The sequence below is a fragment of the Borostomias antarcticus genome (assembly GCF_949987555.1).
Source record: "Borostomias antarcticus genome assembly, chromosome: 11".
Taxonomy (NCBI): domain Eukaryota; kingdom Metazoa; phylum Chordata; class Actinopteri; order Stomiiformes; family Stomiidae; genus Borostomias; species Borostomias antarcticus.
In genome coordinates, this window is record NC_140244.1 from 19,087,692 (window position 1) to 19,110,544 (window position 22,853).

Here is a 22,853-nt window from a genome sequence, read left to right on the forward strand (position 1 = left end):
ATTGGACTCTCCAAACATTGCCCCTCCCCCAACATTTTACTCACATGGGTACTGAAGGTCAAAAGAGAGTCCATGGGTAGGGAGGGACTTGCGACTGTATAAGACTGTAACTGTTCAAAGCTGAACTCAAACCCAATATACAGTAACATGCACTTTTGTCTCTATACCTTTGAATAGTAAGAGCATGTTCTCTCCATCAGGTAGCCATGGCTGTGGATCTTGATGTGGTGAACTTGTTTGTCATTGCCGGTGGAACGTTGGCCATTCCCATCCTGGCTTTTGTAGCTTCCTTTCTCCTCTGGCCCTCAGCCCTCATCAAAGTCTATTATTGGTAAGACCCATACAGCTGTGACGATTTCCTCCACTTGTGTGTAGTCTGTAATCTGTTGCTATCAAGACAACACAAATCAAATCAAACTTTATTTGTATAGCACATTTCATAGACAGAGGCAACACAATGCGCTTTACAGAGAGCAATGGGGGGGGGCATAGGTCCCACCCCTACATATTCCAGAGGGAAGCAAAAAAACAGTTTCACCAGGGCCAGAAAAGTGAACGGTAAAATGTTTCCCCTGACCGCTCTCAACGAGACGATCGAGCAAACTCCTGGAAAATGTTTGTCTTTTGGCTAAGAACATATACAAATCAGTAAACATGGGCTAAATACTTCATAAGAGAGACATGACTAACAGGAGAGTGCACAAATAGTTACAGAGAAGTTGCCTACATGGTAGGCCATTACGTGTATGCCATCATCATCTACCTGTCCTGGTGGTGTGCAGGTACTGGAGGAGGACGCTGGGCCTGCAGGTGCGCTACGCAGACTGTGGAGGCTACCGCTTCTGCTACTCCTCCAGGGGGAAGCCGGGCTTCAGACCCTCCATCCTAATGCTGCACGGCTTCTCCGCTCACAAAGACACGTGGCTCACTGTGGTCAAGGTATGGTCACTTTAATGGCTGACGGAGACTTTATCTACAGATGAATGACACAATTCAATCATTTTAGACCAGATGGCTTCAACTTGAAGGGTTCACTAACATGTGTCTGTGCTGTTCAGTATCTACCTAAACACCTGCACATACTGTGTGTGGATATGCCTGGCCATGAGGGAACCACGCGCACCAATGCAGAGGATTACTCCATCCAGGGCCAGGTTAGAAGGATTCACCAGGTGGGTTCTGCTCCAGTCTCCGTAATGGTATAATCACATCTACAGTAGATCAAATCGCTGATATACATACTCTACTGTCCTCATGCAGATTGTATCAGTGTAAATGTAGTGTGAGGTGTGTAAGTAGCACTTGTACTGTCAGATGGAGAATCATATTGCATTTTTTTGGGTCTAGTTTGTGGAGACCATCCGCCTGAACAGGAAGCCCTTCTATCTGGTTGGAACCTCCATGGGGGGTAACGTGGCCGGGGTGTACACAGCCTGCTACCCTTCAGATGTCTGTAGCATGACTCTCATCTCTCCAGCTGGTGTGTGTGTGTGTTTGTGTGTGTGTGTGTATCTTGAAGAAAGAGAGAAAATGATTTCACGAAACACGAGGATCGAATATCATCAATTGTCAATGATGTTTTCATCCTATAGGTATAAGGTACCCCTGTGAGACGAAATTCGACAACCATCTGCAGGACCTGGAGCACAGTCGCTACACCCTGAGCATCCCTCTGATCCCCTCCACCCCGGAGGAGATGGAGGACATGCTTCGACTCTGCTCCCATGTCCGCTTCAAGATCCCCCAACAGGTGGGATTCCTGCCCATGTGCCAGACAAGAAAGCATTTTGAAATATTTCAACGAACAGTCTAAAAAATGTTTCCATCCCCTCTGTAGTTATCTCCTATATCGCCTACGTTCATTCATTAAAAAGGTATAACCCTATAAAATCATGTTTTTTTTTTTGATACTCAGTATTTTTCATGATTTAGATTCTTCAGGGATTGGTGGATGTGCGGCTTCCGCATAATGACTTTTATCATGAAGGTCAGTCTTGACAATACAGCTTGAATATCTCATATAGGTTGATTCCCTCTGAACCTGTAAACTCTCTGCTGATAATCTCTTTTATCTGTTTGTAGTTTTCATGGAAATTGTTGGTGAGAACTCCAGATATGCCTTACAGGAACATTTGCACCGTATCACTGCCCCTTTACAAGTTATATGGGGTAAACAGGACCAGGTAATTGGGATATTTTAATTAAATTTATTAAATTTAATTAAAACTTATAATGACTAAGGTTAGGGAGAAGAGCCACTGTAGGTGATAGATAATACTGTAACAGTATCTCATTAGGTCGTCCTCAGACGAGCTTGACAGTGAAGTCTCCAATCATCTCGGTCGTCCATACATCCAGCCAGTTCCGCAGAACTCTCCACTCCTGCATCCCTCCTTAGTACAGCCACGTATGTTGGTGTGGGACGTCCTCTTAATCTCCCATTGCCCTTTCTCCAGGTAGTAGATGTGTCTGGAGCAGCTGTGGTGGCAGAGGCCTTACCCGGGTGCAGGGTGGACCTGTTAGAGAACTGTGGCCATTCGGTTGTCATGGAGAGGCCTCGTAGGACAGCCAAACTCATCATGGAGTTCATCATCTCCCAAGGCCCCGGAGGAGGCACCAAGAAGCGCTCATGAAAAACAAAAGGGCTTTGAGGAAGTCATTTGTTTGCTTGTATTTCCTCCGTTAGCTCCACATTTGTGATACTGTAGGGGATATTTTCTTGTCATTGTGAGCACTTCCTGTATTTGTATTTATTTCTGAATGATTGCATTGATGACTGTGTGGATCTAAGATATAGTTGATCCCTAGAAATTTGATGAAGTGCCTCCAGCTCCATGATTTGGTTTTACTTGACTGTTTATTTTTATTAACCAGCCTATATTTACGTGTGATACATTCTTAACATCACCTGCCCATATACTGTAGCTCAATTACTGTATGTATGTTGGTCATTATATGCAAATTGTGGCTTCTATGTCCCTCACCTTTGCAGCCAGGAAAAATACTGTGGAATTAATCACATACAGTAGATATTTGTAACTGTTTTATCAATAAAACAAAACATTCGATGCGTCCACAATAATTTTGATCAAATATTTCCTATTCAAAGTCCAAACTGGCTTGTCCCACCACTTATGTATGAGGCTGAGTGACATATTTGTTCCCCATAGATACAGGAATAGCCTACATTCACCGGTAAAATTCTTCAGACAGACTTCATCATTTTGACTTGCTAAAAATAAAAGTATTTGGTGTGCGGTGAATGTATCATTTATATCATTGTTTATTCCTGCAATCACCAGCACCTTAACTGACACATGGCTGTCCAGAGGGCACATACACAGTTTGTATGACATTTTTGTTGCTTTAAATATATTTTTAGCCTTCTTTTACTACAGTACCACTGCTACTAGTACTGCTACTACTACTACTTAATACCATGAAGTAAACATTATTATTATTACTGTGTGGAACTTAAAAAACTAGAATATCAACTAAATATTGATATTAGGGAGTTAGCTTGGGGGCTGTTATGCATGGTAAATAATTAATCTTTACTGTCTTATAGTCATTATATGTGCAAATTATTTGAGAAATTACGTTCTTACATTCCTACTGTATGAGTAACCCAAATGAATGACAGTAATATGGTACTAAGATTGCTTCAACTGGGTATGCATTAAAAATGCTCTGGTGTCGACCAGACCCCAAATTATAATAGTCTAAATGCTCAGAGGTCAATCACACTCTTGATTTGTCACAGAATATAGTAGTATTTAACATTTTGAAATCTGGTACATACTGCAGCTTTAGCTCATTAATTTTCAACCCTGTTCGCTACATTATAAGTAGCCTAGATTATACTTAGTCAATGCATAAAGTCAACCGATACATTTAAACCAATTAAACAAAAAAACAACAACAACATGAAGGCTTTTTCTCAATATAGATTTTTAATGAGATTTGGACTAACTAGGATTAGGCAATACCGTTACACACCAGCAAGGCAGTAGAGATTGCTCATAAACCTGCACCAGCACCGCTTACTTCATTATCTGGGTGTCTGTGATCCCCCTCTGATTTAAATGTATATTATTTATATATAAATAAATGATATATATATAATTTATTACTATCTGGGTGTGATCCCCCCCTCTGATTTATATATTTATATTATTATAATCTTGATATATATGAAGAGAAGAAGGTAGGCTGCGCGACCAGCCATCAAAGGGTGAAGGCCGTCACCAATGTGGGTCAGAAGCCACCTTGCATGGAAGTACGAGGTATCCGAAGACCCTATTGGTCACAACAGCGACTAGGGTGACGTCAGAGGCAGGACTGCATATCCAAGCAGCAGGAGCCACAGATGTACTCCACTTCATATAAAACTATAAAAATCATAGTATCGCTCATTAAAGGGTAATGTAGTTTGTAGAGTCCCCCTTTGTGCACAGGAACCTATGTTGATGTCATATTTTGTGCGCGCAGGAAGGATGTGAGAGCTTTCGAAGCCTCGTCGCTTATTGGCTTCTGAGTGGTAAAATAATTTATCATAGGCTACTCGGCCTGTGAAAGCTATACCGTAGACGGCCTATTGGGCTGGCTGTGTGCATATCTTTATAGAATCTCACTGCTTCACTCACCCGATGGCCAGACTTTTTGGCATAAGGTTTTGTGATGGTAGATTCGATTCAGAAACCCACGAGGAAATCTTTTATAGGGCATTACCACCTTTCGTTATTTTCATAATAATAAATGTATCGTTTTGCGCAACAGTAGGCCTATGAGTTTTGTCTTTGAACGACGCTTATTTATCATTCCGGGTGTGTAGCTATTCTACACTGTGAACCATATTTGCAGATTCGCTACTCTGAAAAGAATAGCCAAAGATTTGCATATGATAATTTGGAGACCATTGTCTACGCGATTATTGGTTGTTATAACACCGTGAACAAAACTGGACTGAGGTTCAACAGTTTATATATGGATATAATTCCATAACAGCAGCAAGAAACAACACCTTCACTATCTGACGAATGTGCCCACGCGCGCCCATGGCGTACAGCAGTGGCTACCTTTGTTCGTTTGAGTTCCTGAATTATTCCTATCACAATGGAAACGCTGGGATAATGTGTTGTTTTTAAAACCACCGTGTACTAGCTACGATTTTCGTGATCAGATTTGGTTTTAAACGATTTTCTAAAACTGATCAAAAGACGTTCCATTTACTGATCTGGTGCGAGAGATTTTGCGGCACACAAGCTTGAGGATCCTTGAGTAGTAAGTGTTTATTAATCCACAGCATTGGTTGTGGACTCGAGGTGTTCTGGGAGAAATAGGGTCACATTTGTAACGTGGGCTTTTTGAATGCTATGGCTTATTGTATCTTGGGTTGCATGTTGATCACCCTTTACATTGTTGAAACATTATGGACCCTGCAAACGTAAGGCGATCCAGTTATAGGAGATCCAGTTGTATCAATGCTCATGCAAGATTACTATTAGAAATGTGTTCATTTCTCCTCATTTCTTTGAAGCTATAACGTAACATTGGCTCAACGTTACAACGCCGATGGAAATGTTTTCTAGCTTTGCTAGCTCTGTACATTCATACATTCTGATCACAGTCTAATGTAGCCAATTCTTGTGTATCTATCTGGTGAAGGGTGATGTCATATTGTGGAGGGAAACATTAGCATTGAGCTATCTATGCTCTGTTACATGTATCAACTCAGAGAGCGTTGACAAAATGTAGCTAACAACAATGTTGCCGATTGTTCTAGCAAAGCAAGGATGTAGCATAGAGATAATTTATGCTGGGTTCTTTTTGTTGTATGTGCTTGTGCTGGTAGATTTTAAGCACGTGAATGGAACTACACAGGCTATATCTACATGATGACAATATCCAAACAACCAGACGGAGTAGCCACAGCTATCGACCAAGACACATAAGATAACAAGTTAGTAGAAATGATCGTAACGTTACATTTAGAAAAGTAATCCAACGTTACTGTAGTCATATAATCAAGAGTGGGAGAAGACACAGAGTAAGATATTTTAGAGAGATACTTGAATTAATTTGTTATAACGTTAGCTACCACGTTAGCCAAAGTTAGTCAGCTACAATATTTCCTTCCGTTACTTAGCAACCCAACATTCTAATTTGTGTCTACCACCAGTCTGGCTGTAATCACTCTTTTAAATGAGCTAAGAGACAGGAGTCAGGTTTGCTTGGTTCATACATGGTAGTTAACTAGCAAATTGCATTAGACAATAATGACATCCGTGAAGCATTTTGCACACAAATAGCGAGCTGCTTTTAATATTTTATTACTTATATGCATTTTTTTGGCATGGAAAAGACAGCTATAGCCACATGCCCCCATGGGTAGCATTTTGTTTCTTTCAGTCAACAGGAGGACATAGGGCTGCTGATAAGTATTTCGAGTATTTCTCTTTCATTTTTGTATTTTAGTTAGTTGAAAGAGCATGACCAATAGTTGTGAAGCTCTCAGAAAGTCTAGAGTGACAGTTGCAATGTTTTTTGAGTAGAGAAAGGAAACAGGAAGTCAGCTGGTTACATTTCAATCGCGTGTATGATCCTCTCTCCCTCTGTCTGTATTCCAGATGTAAGCTTGAACAGCTCCTGTCCCAGCAGTGGCCGTTGGCACAATGGGGCTGGACTTTGATGTGAAGACTTTCTGTCACAATCTGCGGGCCACCAAGCCCCCCTACGAGTGCCCCGTTGAGACATGCCGCAAGGTTTACAAGAGCTACAGTGGCATTGAGTACCACTTATACCACTATGACCACGACAACCCTACTCCTGCACCGGGCATGCCCCAAAAGAGGAGGAAGGGTCGTCCCCCGCGTGTATCGCTGGTGGGGGACGGGGAGGGGGGGGTGGGGAAGGGAGGTGTGCCGGGTATGGGTGGTCAGGGAGGGACCACCCCCGGTAGTCCCAACAGATCCGAGCGGTCTCACTCCCCGGGCAGGGAGACGATGACCTATGCTCAGGCCCAGCGCATGGTGGAGCTGGAGATCCACGGACGCATCCACCGCATCAGCATATTCGAGAACATCGATGTGGTGTCCGAGGACGACAGCGGGACGGAGGACCCTCCGTCCTCGGGCACCGGCGGAGGCGGGGGAGGGACGTGTAACGGCGGGGACAGCGGGGCCGGGGGCAGCGAGGCGGGGGGTAACGGCAAGGACCGGCCGGACACCCCCGCGGCCAACGGCGGCAAGGGAGCCACGCCCAAGTCTGGGAAGCACAAGAGTAAAGAGAAGAAGAAAGAGGGCTCATCCCATCATTACAGCTCTTCCTCCGGCCCCGCGGTCAAACTGCCAGAGGTGGTGTTCAGAGAACTGGACCAGGACAGGCCGGATGCTCCTCCGCGACCCTGCTCCTATTACAGGTCAGTAGCCAGGCCTGTTTTCACAGGGATAAAGACCGGCTGAAGAACCTTCATCTCCACCTCTGTTGTCTGGTTACTCACGCCTTCTCTCTCTCTCTCTCCCTCTCTCTCCCTCTCTCTCCCTCCCTCTCTCTCTCTCTCTCTCTCTCTCTCTCTCCCCCTCCCTCCCTCCCTCTCTCTCTCTCTCTCTCTCTCTCTCTCTCTCCCTCCCTCCCTCCCTCTCTCTCTCTCTCTCCCTCCCTCTCTCTCTCCCTCTCTCTCTCTCTCTCTCTCTCTCTCCCTCCCTCCCTCTCTCTCTCTCTCTCGCTCAGGTACATAGATAAGTCTGTGGAGGAGCTGGATGAGGAGGTGGAGTATGACATAGACGAGGAGGATTACATCTGGCTGGACATCATGAATGACAAGCGTCGCAGCGACGGCGTGACACCCATCCCTCAGGAGGTCTTTGAGTATCTCATGGACCGGCTGGAGAAGGAGTCCTACTTCGAGAGCCACAACAAGGTGGGTTAGGTTTAACTCTGTCTGTCTCTCTCTCTTTCTCTCTCTCTCTCTCTCTCTCTAATCCATGTAGTGTAGTGTATACCTTCCTAAGGGTGCAAACTTGTCACCTTTCGGTGAAATTCGCCGTTTTGAATTCAAAATAGGTCATTTGTGTGATTCATGTAGATCCGGTGAGTTTTTGAAATTGGGGGGGGGGTGTTTATAAGGTAGTGCAGTTTAGCTTGTGTATGGTTTGTATCGGACTGTAACGGACTGTAACGTGACCGAACTTACTTTCACTTTCAAATAGGTGTTCTACATCCATCTATTTTGTACCACAATAAACTATAGGGCTGATAGTAGCCTACCAAAATCAAAAACTTAAAATGGCTTTAAAAAACATTTCTGGCTGTTTCTACCAAATAGCCTGGTCCACAAGGATGTTAGCCCGATGTCAGACAGAATGCCAATTAACGTTTGGTGGAGTGGGTGGAATTGAATGTCTGGACCCAGGCTGCAAAGATTGAGGGCCCTCATCCTCCATGTGAATCTAATAACAGACCTGCTTTTCTGTTGTGCGATGGGAAAGCGCAGTGTATGAGTTAAGAAATTCTAGAGAAACGCTTAGCCTAAAAAATGCATTACACTTTAACTAAACCTGTTCGACTTAAGATTTAGTCAACTAAAATCTTAATGATATTTAGTCACTAAAACTAGATTTAAACTAGTGTGCTACAGGTTTCAGTAGGCTAAGTGAGACCAACAGCAGGAGCAAAAGAGACACCAGCACCCGAAAAGATACAGGGAAAAAATAAAAATGCCAGTGCTTCCCTTTGACCATGACAAATCCCTATATCCTTATGCGAAAATCCAGTGTAAATCCACATTTTAAAGCTGATACTAAAATCCTTCCATAGAGGGTTCACATCTTTGTCACCCACGAGTTTGCACCCCTGCCTTCTTCTCCGAGTGAACAACACAGGAATTAGAATAAACATATAGTTGAAGTGCGGGAAATGGCCTTGCGAATATTTGAGGTTGTCTCTCGTACCCCCCCCCCCTCCCCCAGGCGGACCCCAGCGCCCTCATCGACGAAGACGCCGTCTGCTGCATCTGTAACGACGGCGAGTGCCAGAACAGCAACGTGATCCTGTTCTGCGACATGTGTAACCTGGCCGTGCACCAGGAGTGCTACGGCGTGCCCTACATCCCCGAGGGCCAGTGGCTGTGTCGACGGTGCCTGCAGTCCCCCAGCCGAGCCGTGGACTGCGCCCTCTGCCCCAACAAGGGAGGAGCCTTCAAACAGACGGACGACGCCCGCTGGGCGCACGTGGTCTGCGCCCTCTGGATCCCGGAGGTGAGTGATTTGGATCGGTCGTGCGCACGCACATGCCTACGCACATGTTCAGCTGTCCACGTGAATGTCCTCCGCCTCAACACCTGTCCCCCTCCCTCCCGACTCAACACCTGTCCCCCCTCCCTCCCGCCTCAACACCTGTCCCCCCTCCCTCTCTACTCAGGTGTGCTTCGCCAACACCGTCTTCCTGGAGCCCATCGACAGCATCGAGCACATCCCCCCGGCGCGCTGGAAACTCACCTGCTACATCTGCAAGCAGCGTGGCTCGGGGGCCTGCATCCAGTGTCACAAGGCCAACTGCTACACCGCCTTCCACGTCACCTGCGCCCAGCAGGCTGGCCTTTACATGAAGATGGAGCCCGTCAGAGAGACCGGCGCCAACGGGACCTCCTTCAGCGTCCGCAAGACTGCCTACTGCGACATCCACACGCCCCCGGGCTCGGCGCGGCCCCTGGGCGGGGTGGGCGGCGCCAGTATGGGCTCCTCCCACAGCGAAGGGGAGCTGGAGGAGGACGACGAGCCCAGTATCGGCCACGACGACGACTCCAAGGGCTGGAGCTCTGAGCGGGCCAAGAGGGCCAAGGCCAAGTCCAGGCTGAAGATGAAGAGGGCCAGGAAGATCCTGGCGGAGAAGAGGAACGCAGCACCTGTGGTGTCTGTGCCCTGCATACCCCCTCATAGGTACAGATACAGTACACACACACACACACATTCTTACACACACACTTACACACGATACACCATATGATACATACAGTCAAGCCGGAAAGTCTGCACACCCCTTTCACCTTCTCCACGTTTTATTACGTTGCAGACTTATTCTATAATAGATTGTTTTGCCTCAAAGTTCTACACAAAATAACCCATAATGACAAAGTGAAAACAGGTTTTTAGATATTTGTGCTAATTTTAAAAGTCTAAATACCATATGTACAAAAGTTGGCACACCCTTTGATATGACACCCAAAAGTGAGCTGAGGTGCATTTTGTTTCCACTGGTACTGCTTGAGTTGTTTCTACCTGTGGTAAATTAAATTGACTGGACATGATTGGGGATTGCCAACACCTGCCTAAGGTCCCACAGTCGACAGTGCATCAGATCAGCAAACTCTAAGCCATGAGATGGAATTATCTTCAGACCTCAGAAACAGGATTGTGTCAAGGCATCGATCTGGAGAAGGGTACAGAAACATTTCCCATGTCCCAAAAAACACAGTGGCCACCACCACTCGTAAATGGAAGAAGTTTGGAACCACCAAGACTCTTCCTAGACCTGGCCGCCCGGCCAAACTGAGCAATCAGGGAAGACGGGCCTTGGCCAGGGAGGTGAGCAGGAACCCGAGGGTCACTCTGACAGAGTTCCAGTGTATCCTTGTGGAGATGGGAGAACTTTTCATAAGATCAACCATCCAGGCAGCACTCCACAAATCAGGCCTGTATGGTAGAGTGGCCAGACGGAAGACACTCCTTAGTAAAAGGCACATGACAGCCTGCTTGGAGTTTGCCAAAAGGTACATAGAGGACTCTCAAACCATGAGAATCAAGATTCTCTGGTCTGATTAAACCAAAATGTAACATTTTGTCCTGAATACCAAGTGTCACGTCTGGAGGAAACCAGGTACTCCTCATCACCGGGCTAATACCATCCCTACAGTGAAGCATGGCAGTGGCAGCATCATGATGTGAGGATGTTTTTCAGCAGCGGGAACGGTGCGACTAGTCCTGATAGAGGGAAAGATGAATGCAGCTAAGTACACTGAGATCCTTGAAGAGAACCTGCTCCAGAGCACTCTCGACCTCAGACTGGGAAGAACATTTACCTTCCTACATGGGAACGACCCAAAGCACACAGCCAAGAGCACAAAGGAGCGGCTTCAGAGAAAGTCTGTGAATGTCCTTGAGTGGCTCAGCCAGAGGTCAGACCTGAATCCAATTGAACATCTGTGGAAAGAGCTGAAAATGGCTGTGAACCGACGCTCCCCATCCAACCTGACGGAGCTTGCAAGGATATGCCAGGAGGAATTGGCAAGAATATTCAGAAACAAGTGTGCCAAGCTTATAGCTTCTTTCCCAAGACACCTTGAAGCTATAATTACTGCCAAAGGTACATCAACCAATTACTGTATTAGGCTAAGGGTGTGTACAGATTTGGAACCCCTAAATGACCTATTTTTTGTCAATAAAATAAAATCACATACTTTCTTAAACAGTTTTTACTTCATCATTATTGGCTGCTGTGTGTAGATTTGAGGCAAAAAATTAACTCAATCTATTGCAGAATAAGTCTGTAACATAAAATGTGGTGAAGGTGAAAGAGGTGTGCAGACTTTCCAGCTTGACTACAGTATACAGCTCTGACACAAAGACTATCTACCTCGAGTACAACAAGTGGCTATTTGTTTTTTGCATATTTTGTACCTATTTAATCAACTTTTTTTTACTTTGTTGAGCACACGTACCATAGGAACATTTTAAAACACCAACATTTCACTGTACATTGTACACTGTATGTGACAAATACAACTTTCAACTGAATAACCCCCTCACCCCCGCCCCTCCAGGCTCAGTAAGATCACCAGTAACCTCACGGTGCCCAGGAAGAGCCAGTTCATGCAGCGGCTACACAGCTACTGGACCCTGAAGAGGCAGAGCCGTAATGGCGTCCCTCTGCTGCGCCGGCTCCAGACGCACCTGCAGTCGCAGCGCAACGCCGACCAGCTCCAGCCTCAGCCCCCGCCGTCCCAGGTCCCCACGGTAACCCTCCACGCCGGCCGGCTCCTCCGCCCCAGCGGACGCTGCTAAAGTTCTGACGGGAAAGCCTGTTTTTTTGTTTTTTTTATTTTAAATTTCCAAACACCCTGGGGGGGGGCAACATTTACATTACACATTTTGAATCGTACAGAAACATGGCACAGTCAACTCCCCTCCCCCATCCCACCCAACAACCCTCCCCCCCTGGAACACACAAACAGATCAGAAGAAATCACTCCTTACAGAATAAAAAGCAATCAGGATTAAAGGAATGAATACATAGAAAGTAACAATAAAAATATTCACCTACAAGGGGTTGTAAAACATTCACCAGAAATAAAATTAACCAAGCACGCTTTGAGCTCATGACAGTAAAGTTTTAACCTCCTCTGCAGCCTTTCTCTACATATTCAGTTCGTACCCTGGCACCATTTACCCTTGCTGATGACAATTCTAGATATATCACATCAAGAAGAGCTTGTAGCCAATGTTTTATCGATAGTTGGTGGGGTGGGGGGGGGGGGGGGGGGGGGGGGGAAGGGTAACCAGCATAAAACTGTGATTTTTTTTGCTCCTGTCATACCAGCCAGCCGCAGCTTACGTTCATTCTCAGATATCTTAAACCTGGAGTCGTCATTCAAAAGGAGGACAGCAGAGTCCAGGGGGAACTGCTTTCCCACTAAGACAGACGTCTTGTCCACCACATTTACCCAGAATTGTTGCACCTCTGGGCACTCCCATAAAACATGCATCAGAGTGCCCACCACTCTCTGAGCACAGAATGTGCAATATGGGTGAGGGGCCAAACCCATCAGATGTCTCCTATGTGGTGTTAAGTATGTTCTATGGCAGATCTTGTAGTGGATTAATTGGTGGTTCGGATCTTTAGACGCCCCAAAAACATTATCCCATACAGCTTCCCAGTCTATGCCCCCCCCCCCCCCCTGAGGTAAGTCATTGTCCCATGGCCTGAGCCCAGGTAGATCTGTAGAGGAGTGTACCATGAGGCGGTCATATATGTAAGAGACTGTCCCTCTTTGAGGTGCTCTGTGTATCAAAGACACTATCGGGTGGCTGGCTAATTCAGGTCCCCAGGGAACCTTGAGTGACTTAAGAGCTGATCTCAACCTAAAGTAGAGGAACAATGAGTTTCCCGGGACACCAAATTGGAAATGGAACATTAAATCAGGGAAATCTAGAATTGAATGTTCTGATGACCTGAAACATCTTCCAGTGTTCGTATACCTGTTATATTCCACAATGATTGAGGAGTTAAGGGTTTGCCACCTGACAGTATGTTTAAGTTATGCCAGCTAGGGGTGTGTCTGTGCCTCTTGGGCTCAAAGCCCAGATATCTTCTCGGGAAAGCCTGTTTGAAGGTGTGTGTTACGCTGTCAGTCTAATGTGTGTGTGTGTGTGTGTGTTGGAACAGCCGAGGGACAGCGAGGAGAAGCAGTCGGCGTTGAAGGAGCAGCTGAAGGCGTGGCAGAGGCTGAGACACGACCTGGAGAGAGCGCGGCTGCTGGTGGAGCTCATCCGCAAGAGGGAGAAGCTCAAGAGGGAGACGGTGAGGGGTGCACGCGTATTTAAGCAGGGTCTTCTTCTACAGTATGCAAACCTACACTTCAAGTATTAACTGGAGTCGAATCAGATTCGAAGATAATTGACAATGTGTTCCTCCTCTTTTTCCCCATATTCAGATTGAGAAAACTTTATTGTCTGTCGTGACAGAAAATTGTCTTAGACTGGCTTAACAGTCAACACAAGTTAACACAACACAACAACATACAGTACAATATGTCTAACGTTAGGCTGAGGGGACACCGTGGGAGTTGGGACAGCTGTAAAACTAACTAAAATTCGGCAGCACAATAAGACACCTGTTTTTCTTGCTAAACATGAATCATCTAGCCCACATTGTCCGTCTACTTCAGATGCCCCCATGTTTGTATGCTGTGTTCCCCATGGCCTACATTAGGGTTGGGCGATTTGACGATAGTCTCCTCAACTGCACGTTTGAAAGCGTGCGCGAATAGACTCATCCGTTGGGCAGCAGTCAACAGGAAATGTTTTGACTGTCACTGAAGCATTTTTGCAGGTGTTAGAGCTCAATCTGTCTATAGGAAAATATTTTTCCAGCAGATATCTTAGAAGATTGATCTAGGAAAGCAGTTTTGTGTTGTGATATGATATTCCGTTTGGGAATTGCATGTGATTGGTGGCGCACAGTAGGCTAGGCGCACAACTGTGGGGAGAGGGACTCCCTGCCTTCTTTCCTCCGCTATATCAGTCTTAAGTCACTTTTTACTGCACAACAAACAGCTACAGTAACAGCCTAGGTCTAAAACGAATGACTGGCCTGTCCTGTATAAATCACAAGGCAAGTGAATGGTCTGAGCCCACCAGCGCATCTTGACAGTGGAGCAAGGAAACGACTTCTCGACTACCAAGAATCTCAGTCGACTTCAGGGTTTCCGACTGACGATTCGACTCGTCTTCTTTCAGGGAGCAGCCCTACACTCGACACAGTGTTTCTACAGCGAGCATGTATGTTTGCGCTCTGTTCTAATGTGTGTGTGTGTGTGTGTGTGTGTGTGTGTGTGTGTGTGTGTGTTCCTTTAGATCAAGGTGCAGCAGATGGCGCTAGAGATGCAGCTTACTCCCTTCCTGGTGCTTCTCAGGAGCACTCTGGAGCAGCTGCAGGAAAGAGACACCAGCAACTTCTTCACCGAGCCCGTACCCCTGGCTGAGGTAACGCACACACACTCACACGCACTCGGAAAAAAAAACACGGTTAGGACGTTGTGTCCGCTGGATGGCCCCTGATGACCTCTGTGTCGGTCTCCAGGTCCCCGACTACCTGGACCACATCGAGAGGCCGATGGACTTCCAGACCATGTGGAACTGCCTCGAGGCCCACCGCTACCTCACCTTCGAGGCCTTCGAGGCAGACTTTGGCCTCATCGTCAACAACTGCCTCAAGTACAACGCCAAGGACACCGTCTTCTACCGCGCCGCACTGCGTCTGAGGGAGATGGGCGGGGCCGTGATCCGGACCGCCCGCCGGCAGGCCGAGCGAATAGGCATCGACTACGAGACGGGCATGCTCCTCCCCCGGGAGCCCAGCCCCGACTGCCAGCACGACAGAGACAGGGAGCGGGAGCGGGAGAGGGAGAGGGAGAGGGAGAGGGAGAGGGAGAGGGAGAGGGAGCGGGAGAGGGAGAGAGAGAGAGAGAGGGAGAGAGAGAGGGAGAGAGAGAGAGAACGAGACAGACCGCTCTCGTCCAATGAGGAAGGTGAGCGGCCCGGATTCGACGGCCACACCCGTCTCTCCCTGCCCGTGAGGGCAAGTTGGCGTACGAGAGCATGTAACATCTCTCTTTTTCCTTCTCTCTATCTCTCTCTCTCTCCCTCTCTCTCTCTTTCTCCTCTCGCTCTCTCTCTCTCCCTCTGTCTCTCCTTCTCCTCTCTCTTCTTCTCCTCTCTCGCTCTCTCTTGCTCTCTCTCTCTCCTTCTCCTCTCTCTCTCTATCTCTCTCTCCTTCTCCTCTCTCTCTCTCTCTCCTTCTCTCTCTCTCTCCCTCTCTCTCTCTCTCTCCCTCAGACCTGCTCCAGCCAGAGAACCGGCGCCGGCTCCCTCTGGAGGAGCAACTGCACTTCCTGCAGGCGCGCTTTGATGAGGTCAGCTCGGGGCAGCACAGCATCGGCCGCTCGCGGAGGGCCAAGGCCCTGAGGAAGGAGATGACGGTCATCAAGAGGAAGCTGGCCCACCAGCGGGAGGGAGGGGCCGGCGCGTCGGGGCGGGACCCGGGGGTCGGCAGCGGCGGCGACCGGGGTCCATCCCTCGCCCACCACCCCTCCGCCACGGGTCACCACGATGAGGGCGGCGAGAGCAGCAGCCAGGAGATCAGCGGGAAGGGTGAGACTGGAGGGGGGGTATCACAGCCTGCTCTCGCCAGCTCACATTCGATTTCACTCACAGATCAGTCTGGACATCCAAGGAATCCGGAATCTAACGGAATCCGCTCGAACAGAAATTTGTTCATGCCAATCACAACCGTTTATCTAATATGGGGCGGGGTTGATAAGATGACGGAACAGAGGAGCGCCATAGAGGCGTTTTCGCAGATTGGTTGTAGGTCCAGGGCCGGACTGGCCATCGGGAGCACCGGGAATTTTCCCGGTGGCCTGGCGCGCCAACTGGCCTGGCCCGCGGTGAATGGCCTGCCCCCCCCGCAGAACCCCCCCCCCGTCAACAAAACGAAACTGAAGGTGTTCCGTCTCACCGCGTCGGCTCGGCTCATGGCCTGACTGGGGCTACATATCCCAAATATTCACCCAGTCCGGCCGTGTGTAGGTCTATCCAATTGCGCTCAGAGGCATTTTGATCTAAGCCTGTTGGTAACGCCCCTAAGGAATCGGAAAGCAACTGTAAGTTTCCAGACCCTTCGCATTTTTGCAAATTAGGTCTGGCGAAGCCAGGCTAGGAATATCAGACTGACACGCTAGGAATTATACAAGAGAGAGACAGACAGTCATATGCATGCGCAGTAACTGCTTTATTATTCTCCTTCGCACGCCACATACAGACTGTTATCGGTCAGTGCGTCCGGTCACGCTGGTCATCGTGTTGACATGAGCCGTCTCTCTCCCGTCTGCAGATCTGAACGCGTCCTCCTCCGCCCTGGCCTCGGAGGTGGGCCGCCGGACCTCGGTGCTCTTCTCCAAGAAGAACCCCAAGACCGCCGGGCCCCCCAAGAGGCCGGGCCGTCCCCCGAAGAACCGCGACGCCGGCCACGGGGGGACGGGGGTGAGCCCCAGCCCCGTGGGCCCCCCCCAGCTGCCCCTGCTGTCCCCCCCCAGGCAGAGGAAGAGGCCCCGCAGCCCCCACAGCAGCTCCAGCTCGGAGAGCGACAGCGACAACGACGACCTCCTGCTGGGGCTACCCAGCAACGGCTTTGACGGGGGGAACCAGCCGGTGACAGAGAGCTTCCGGGTTTACAGGAACGAGAGGAGCCTCCCTCGGTCCAGCTCCGACTCAGAGTCCACGACCAGCAGCAGCAGCAGCGCAGCCTCCGACAGAACCAGGTGGCTACCGCACACACACACACACACACACACGCACACACACGCACACACACACACACACTCTCACACAGGCGCACACACACACACACACACACACACACACACACACACACACACACTCATGTTAACCAGATGTTACATTCCAGGATGTAGGTATAGATTGGGTGAGATTACCACATGTTCACCACAACTTCAGAAGGTAGGCCTACTCTACAAAGGGCAAACCACCTCAAAACAGATTGGCCAGATTACAGTTGGCAGTTGAACAAGACCAGGCATGCCCAGGTCGAGCGTTACTGTCTGTAAAGCTGCCTAGTGGCGCTAGCTAGCGTAGACGTCTTTTAGCATAACCAGCTCAGCTGTTAAGGTTATGGAATCCCTTTCTAATATTCACGCCGGCTTGGGTTTTTCAATTTGATCCCCAGATTAGTAGCCATGAAGTGCTTTGCAGATCATCCGATGACAGCTTTGTGTTAGCCGGCTAATAGCTACGTTAGCCAGCTAATAGCTACATTTGGCGGCAGGTGTACATGGGTACAATGCCTCATTGGTTTCATGAACATTTTGTGTTACTGGAGGTACAAGTTATTTTATTTTATTTTATTTTATTTTATTTTATTTTATTTTATTTTATTTTATTTTATTTTATTTTATTTTATTTTATTTTATTTTATTTTATTTTATTTTATTTTATTTTATTTTATTTTATTTTATTTTATTTTATTTTATTTTATTTATTTTATTTTATTTTTTTTATTTTAGGACTAAACATAAATGTGTCTGGGAAACTAATCCAAAGCGTTTTTATTACAGTGAGAACTGAGATTATTGAAAACATCAATAGCGTATTATTAGGGAACAAAAACACAACGGATAAATGTCCCCACCCACTCACCTCAAACCTCAACCCTTAACCACCTCTTTGTTTACTCACTGACTAAAGAGCTTAACTGTTAGGAATCTTTGCCTCTGGTTTTTCCATTCACTGTTCTCCCCCGCCGTGAACAGACGCTGTGAAGTTGTGTGAAAGGAAATATGATACACATCACCGGGTGGTTTAGACAAAAGATGTGAGATGTGATGACTGAGCCCGTCTTATGAGTGTGTGTAATTTGTAATTTACAGTTAAGATTAACACAAACTAACAAAGATTTACAGTCTAGGCCTAAAAAAATAATTATGAAAATATGCCTATGAATAAAGTCCTAATTTTGCAACCTAAATGTGAGGTTGTACCGTGATGATTCACCACTGCCAGAGTGGTAGAAAGAACAAACTGTGACGCGTTTCATCAAACACGGGGTACAGTTATGGCTTCTGTTTGAATGGCTTTTACTGGAACTGTCTCGCTTATCTCGGCCGCAGACAGATTCGTTCAGAAGTAAGTGTACAGGAAGTGATACAGATCAAACTTTACCGCAAGGAGGGAGGGAGGAAGGAAGCATGTTTGAGAATCCAAACGCCACACTCATGCAATAAATTATTTTTTATTTTTATTCTATTTTTCAAAGACGTAGGCCTACTCATGTCTTAGTGTTTGTACAGTGAGCATGAACTAACCCCCCCCCCCCTCCCCTCTCCCCTCTCCCAGTACCACTCCGTCTAAACAGGGCAGGGGGAAGCCTTCGTTCTCCCGCTCGGCCTTCCAGGAGGATAGCAGCGAGGAGACGTCGGGCACGGAGAACGACTCCTACTCCGTCGGAGGATCGCGGAGCGTCTCGCACCGTGAGTCACACGCACAGTCGATTAGTCGATCAGCTGAGGAACAGAGCCGGCACACATGTAGCAGACAACCTCACACAGTCTGAAATTCAACTGCATAGTCCCTCGCTTCTGATGCGTCGTGCTCATTAATATCTTCTCAAAGGGTTATTTCTTGGGCTCTTCATTTTTTTTGGATTCCCCATTGCTGAATCATCACCAGGAAGTGATTTGGTCCAAGAAATATTTAGCTATATCCATGGTTGGTTGATTTAACATGGAATGACCCGGTAGTAGATTGGTGTTGCAGTGTGTAACAGAGTAACTGTGTGCGTTGGTTGGTTGGTTCCTGTTAGTGGTGCGCGGCCGGGGCCGGTCAGGCTGCTGGATGACCTCAGATGACTACTCTACCCTGGATGCTCTGGACCTGGTCTGGGCCAAGTGCAGAGGCTATCCCTCCTACCCAGCTCTGGTGAGGCACACAGTTCTGACACACACATGTATGCACGCACGCACGCACACACACACACACACACACACACACACACACACACACACACACACACACACACACACACACACTAGCATCATGCACCTGCCTGTGCCCACTCTAATCAAATCAAATCAAACTTTATTTGTATAGCCATTTCATACACAGGGGCAACACAATGCGCTCTAAGGCAATAGTTGCTGGCGTCCAAACACACCCTGAACTAGGAACTAATAGAGAGCTCATCTGCAACTTGATCGTATCTAGGGACAATAAAAATGAGACATTTGTCACATGAAATTCCATTTAAAACAAATGGCCGCCTGGTTACCATGGAGACGGAGACCAAATTTGTTTTGGGGGAAAATACCATTGTTATATCCGTTGATGGAGTAAAATAACTTTTGTTATGATAATAACAATGATGATTTGTGGTTGACGCAAACGTGATTTCGTTTGAGTTTCTCCATTTTAACTGTCAAGTTGCAAGGAATGATGACACTTCCATCTAAATTTCCGTTGAAAGCTGCTCTGCGTAGCCCCAGACTAACCCCTCTCCTCCCCCCTGTAGATCATTGATCCCAAGATGCCACGGGAGGGCGTGTTCCACCGGGGCGTGCCCATCCCCGTTCCCCCCCTGGACGTACTGAAGCTGGGCGAGCAGATGACCCAGGAGGCCCGGGAACACCTCTTCCTGGTGCTCTTCTTCGACAACAAGAGAACCTGGTCAGCACAATTCCACAGTCTCTCTCTCTCTGTCTCTCTCTCTCTCTCTCTCTCTGTCTCTTTCTTCCTCTCTCTGTCTCTCTCTTTCTCTGTCTCTCTCTCTCTCTGTCTCTTTCTTCCTCTCTCTGTCTCTCTCTCTCTCTCTGTCTCTCTCTCTCTTCCTCTCTCTTCCTCTCTCTCTCTCTCTGTCTGTCTCTCTCTCTGTCTCGCTCTTCCTCTCTCTCTGTCTCTCTCTTCCTCTCTCTCTTCCGTCTCTCTCTCTCTGTCTCTCTCTCTGTCTCTCTCTCTCTCTCTCCATCTCTCTCTCTCTCTGTCTCTCTCTCTCTCTCTCTGTGTCTCTCTCTCTCTCTCTGTCTCTCTCTCTGTCTCTGTCTCTCTCTGTCTCTCTCTCTCTCTCTCTCTCTCTCTCTCTCTGTCTCTGTCTCTCTCTCTCTCTGTCTCTCTCTCTCTCTCTCTCTCTCTCTCTCTCTGTCTCTGTCTCATCCATGTTTCAGCTTATCTTAGTTTTACCCTTATTTAGCATTTGCTTTCCACTCCTGTTCTCTGTCTCTCCTACACATTCCGATCACAGCAAAGCTCAGACAGTACTATTGTGCAGTCTGAGGCTGTGTGCACACTGGGGATATTTAATGTAGAGGATAAGTTACCCAGAGCGGATTTTGTGTTGAAAAAGAGATGTGGCTCTTGCGAAGTGTATTTAGTTTCCATAACAACATTCTTGACTCTACCCAAGTTCGATACATTGTACCTTACGTTTTATCTTGTAAATAACCGTTACATTATTTACTTGCACTTCGCAACTTTTTGGCTTTTGCTGTCATGTCAAAAAGTAGAAAGATTGCTCTGGCTGCCTATTTAGAGGCTGAAGAGGAGAGAGTTGGTCGGACTCGATCATGGGTTCACGATATCCTCCGTGCCTGCTATCCCACCTCCGTCATGATTGGTCGTCTGATAAAAATACGCTCCACGTCATAGCGGATTTCTCAAAAAGTTGAACTATTTTCAACTTCAGGAATCCGCTCTGGCCAGTGCACAGCACAAATTCGCGGCGCATTTCAATATCCGCCCGCATTTTGATATTTTCCCATAGCTTTGAAGGGAAAATAAGCTGCCAAAATCCGCAGCGCATTTAAAAAAATACCCATAGTGTGCACGCAGCCTGAGCCTAGAAGCTGCATGTAGCGCTACTTCAAAGGACATTTTTTCACCCCAGCATAGAAGTGCAAGAAAAGCGCAAAAAAGATAAGAAAGAAAAATAGGGCAATAGTGATTTGAGCGAGAAGGAGGTAAGAAAACACAGTGTTTTAGGTCACCAAGCTCCAGCGGTAGTCAGCAGTATTGTGCATTGTGTCGGCAAGAAAGTCTGTGTGTGGTTTGGGGTTGAACTGTGTGTGTGTCTGTGTGTGCGTGTGTGTGTGTGTGCGTGCACGTGCGTGCGTGTGTGTGTGTGCGCGCGTGTGTGTGTGTCTTCAGGCAGTGGCTGCCGCGCTCTAAGCTGGTTCCCCTGGGCGTGGACCAGGAGCTGGACAAGGAGAAGATGCTGGAGGGAAGGAAGTCCAACATCCGCAAGTCGGTGCAGGTGGCCTACCACCGCGCCATGCAGCACCGCAACAAGGTGCAGGGAGACCCCAGCAGTGACACCAGTGACAGCGACTGAACACACACATACACACACACACACGCGCACAAAATGCAAATTCACGTGAAAAGCAACATGCATGTAAACAATCTCCCAGTACACACACAAACACACACAGACACACACAAACAAACAAACACACTTCTCCTGCTGGCCTACCAGGTATGGATGGGGTCGGGGTGTTGGTGTTTGGGTCTCAGTGTTGATGCAGCCATGCCCTGTACACCCAGCCCACAGGGGAATATGCCAGTAGCACTTCATGGAAAGCACATACGCCCCTCGACACACTCACACACCTTAACACACATGGCGGTATTTAATCTGAGATGTAAAATATGTATTTAAGAGAATTGAAGAAGGGTATTAAGATAATGGAAAAAAATACTATGCCCAGAATCACGATTCAGAATATTTCTTGTATGTGGTTGAGTCATTGTTAATGAGTAAAAGAAGAAAACAGAGTTGAAATCCAAAACACACACCAATCAAACACACACACACACATGCGTGCACATGTATTCGCAGACACACCCAATTAGGGAAGCGCAGATACTTAACTGTACACTCAAAGCTTCATATGCATTTACACACTCATTCACACCCCTGGTATGGTTACCGTGGTACCAACGATCCAACATGTTCTCCACACAACCCCTTATGCCCCGCCCCCTTGTGCCCTGTGTCCAATCACGTCTCAGTGGAGCACGGGGTCAGAGGGCAAGGCCTATCTACTGTGAGCAAACCAGCCTCTGTTATTTATTCCGCCTCTCAAGGACCTCCGCTCTCCACTCCAGTAGTTGGACCATGTCGGCGACACTTCCTGCGCAGTCCTCTTCTTCTCTGTTCTTCACGTGCCGATTCGTCGCCTCCGTTGACGGTTCGCCGTTACTGTCTGTTTTGTTCTGGCTGCTGGTGAATAACGAGGAATAATTGGAATGTGGATGTGAGAAGCCAGCCTCACTGTCTGTTCTAGTCTCAGGCCAATGGCTTTAGAACTTTTATATATACAGATTACATAAGATAGAAGTTTAATAAAAGAATTGAGTTTTGTACACCTGTTGTCTTGCCGTGGTCTGTTGGGTGTGTGTATGAATGCAATGTGTATTTTGAGTGACTTTAGCTAGATCCTCTATTGGTTTAGCCTTTGTCTGTCATGAGCGTCCAGGTCCTCATAACAAAATAAGACTTTAAACTTAAAATTC

At 47.4% G+C, this 22,853-nt stretch overlaps 2 protein-coding genes across 4 annotated transcripts; both read left to right on the forward strand.

Moving 5' to 3' along the window:
* Positions 1-206: 206 nt before the first annotated feature.
* On the forward strand, positions 207-2,633 carry LOC311315364 (monoacylglycerol lipase ABHD6-like; the record flags this gene model as incomplete). Its single annotated transcript, XM_084446034.1, has 8 exons — positions 207-331; positions 783-939; positions 1,059-1,172; positions 1,348-1,480; positions 1,593-1,750; positions 1,933-1,987; positions 2,083-2,183; positions 2,457-2,633. 8 exons carry the CDS (start codon positions 207-209, stop codon positions 2,631-2,633), a joined length of 1,020 nt encoding a protein of 339 aa, XP_084302160.1.
* Positions 2,634-5,143: 2,510 nt separating this feature from the next.
* On the forward strand, positions 5,144-22,600 carry brpf1 (bromodomain and PHD finger containing, 1). 3 transcript variants are annotated; one of them, XM_084445594.1, is made up of 16 exons: positions 5,144-5,283; positions 6,630-7,420; positions 7,732-7,921; positions 8,970-9,257; positions 9,421-9,938; positions 11,819-12,011; positions 13,441-13,575; positions 14,631-14,759; positions 14,857-15,304; positions 15,612-15,926; positions 16,669-17,095; positions 18,687-18,820; positions 19,153-19,268; positions 19,858-20,012; positions 21,486-21,627; positions 22,425-22,600. In XM_084445594.1, exons 2-16 carry the CDS (start codon positions 6,675-6,677, stop codon positions 22,446-22,448), a joined length of 3,960 nt encoding a protein of 1,319 aa, XP_084301720.1. In that variant the 5' UTR covers positions 5,144-5,283; positions 6,630-6,674; the 3' UTR covers positions 22,449-22,600. The 3 variants fall into 3 exon arrangements, with proteins under 3 accessions (XP_084301720.1, XP_084301718.1, XP_084301719.1); XM_084445592.1 differs by having other exon boundaries at positions 21,486-22,600; XM_084445593.1 differs by lacking the exon at positions 5,144-5,283 and adding an exon at positions 5,906-5,962 and having other exon boundaries at positions 21,486-22,600.
* Positions 22,601-22,853: the final 253 nt, after the last annotated feature.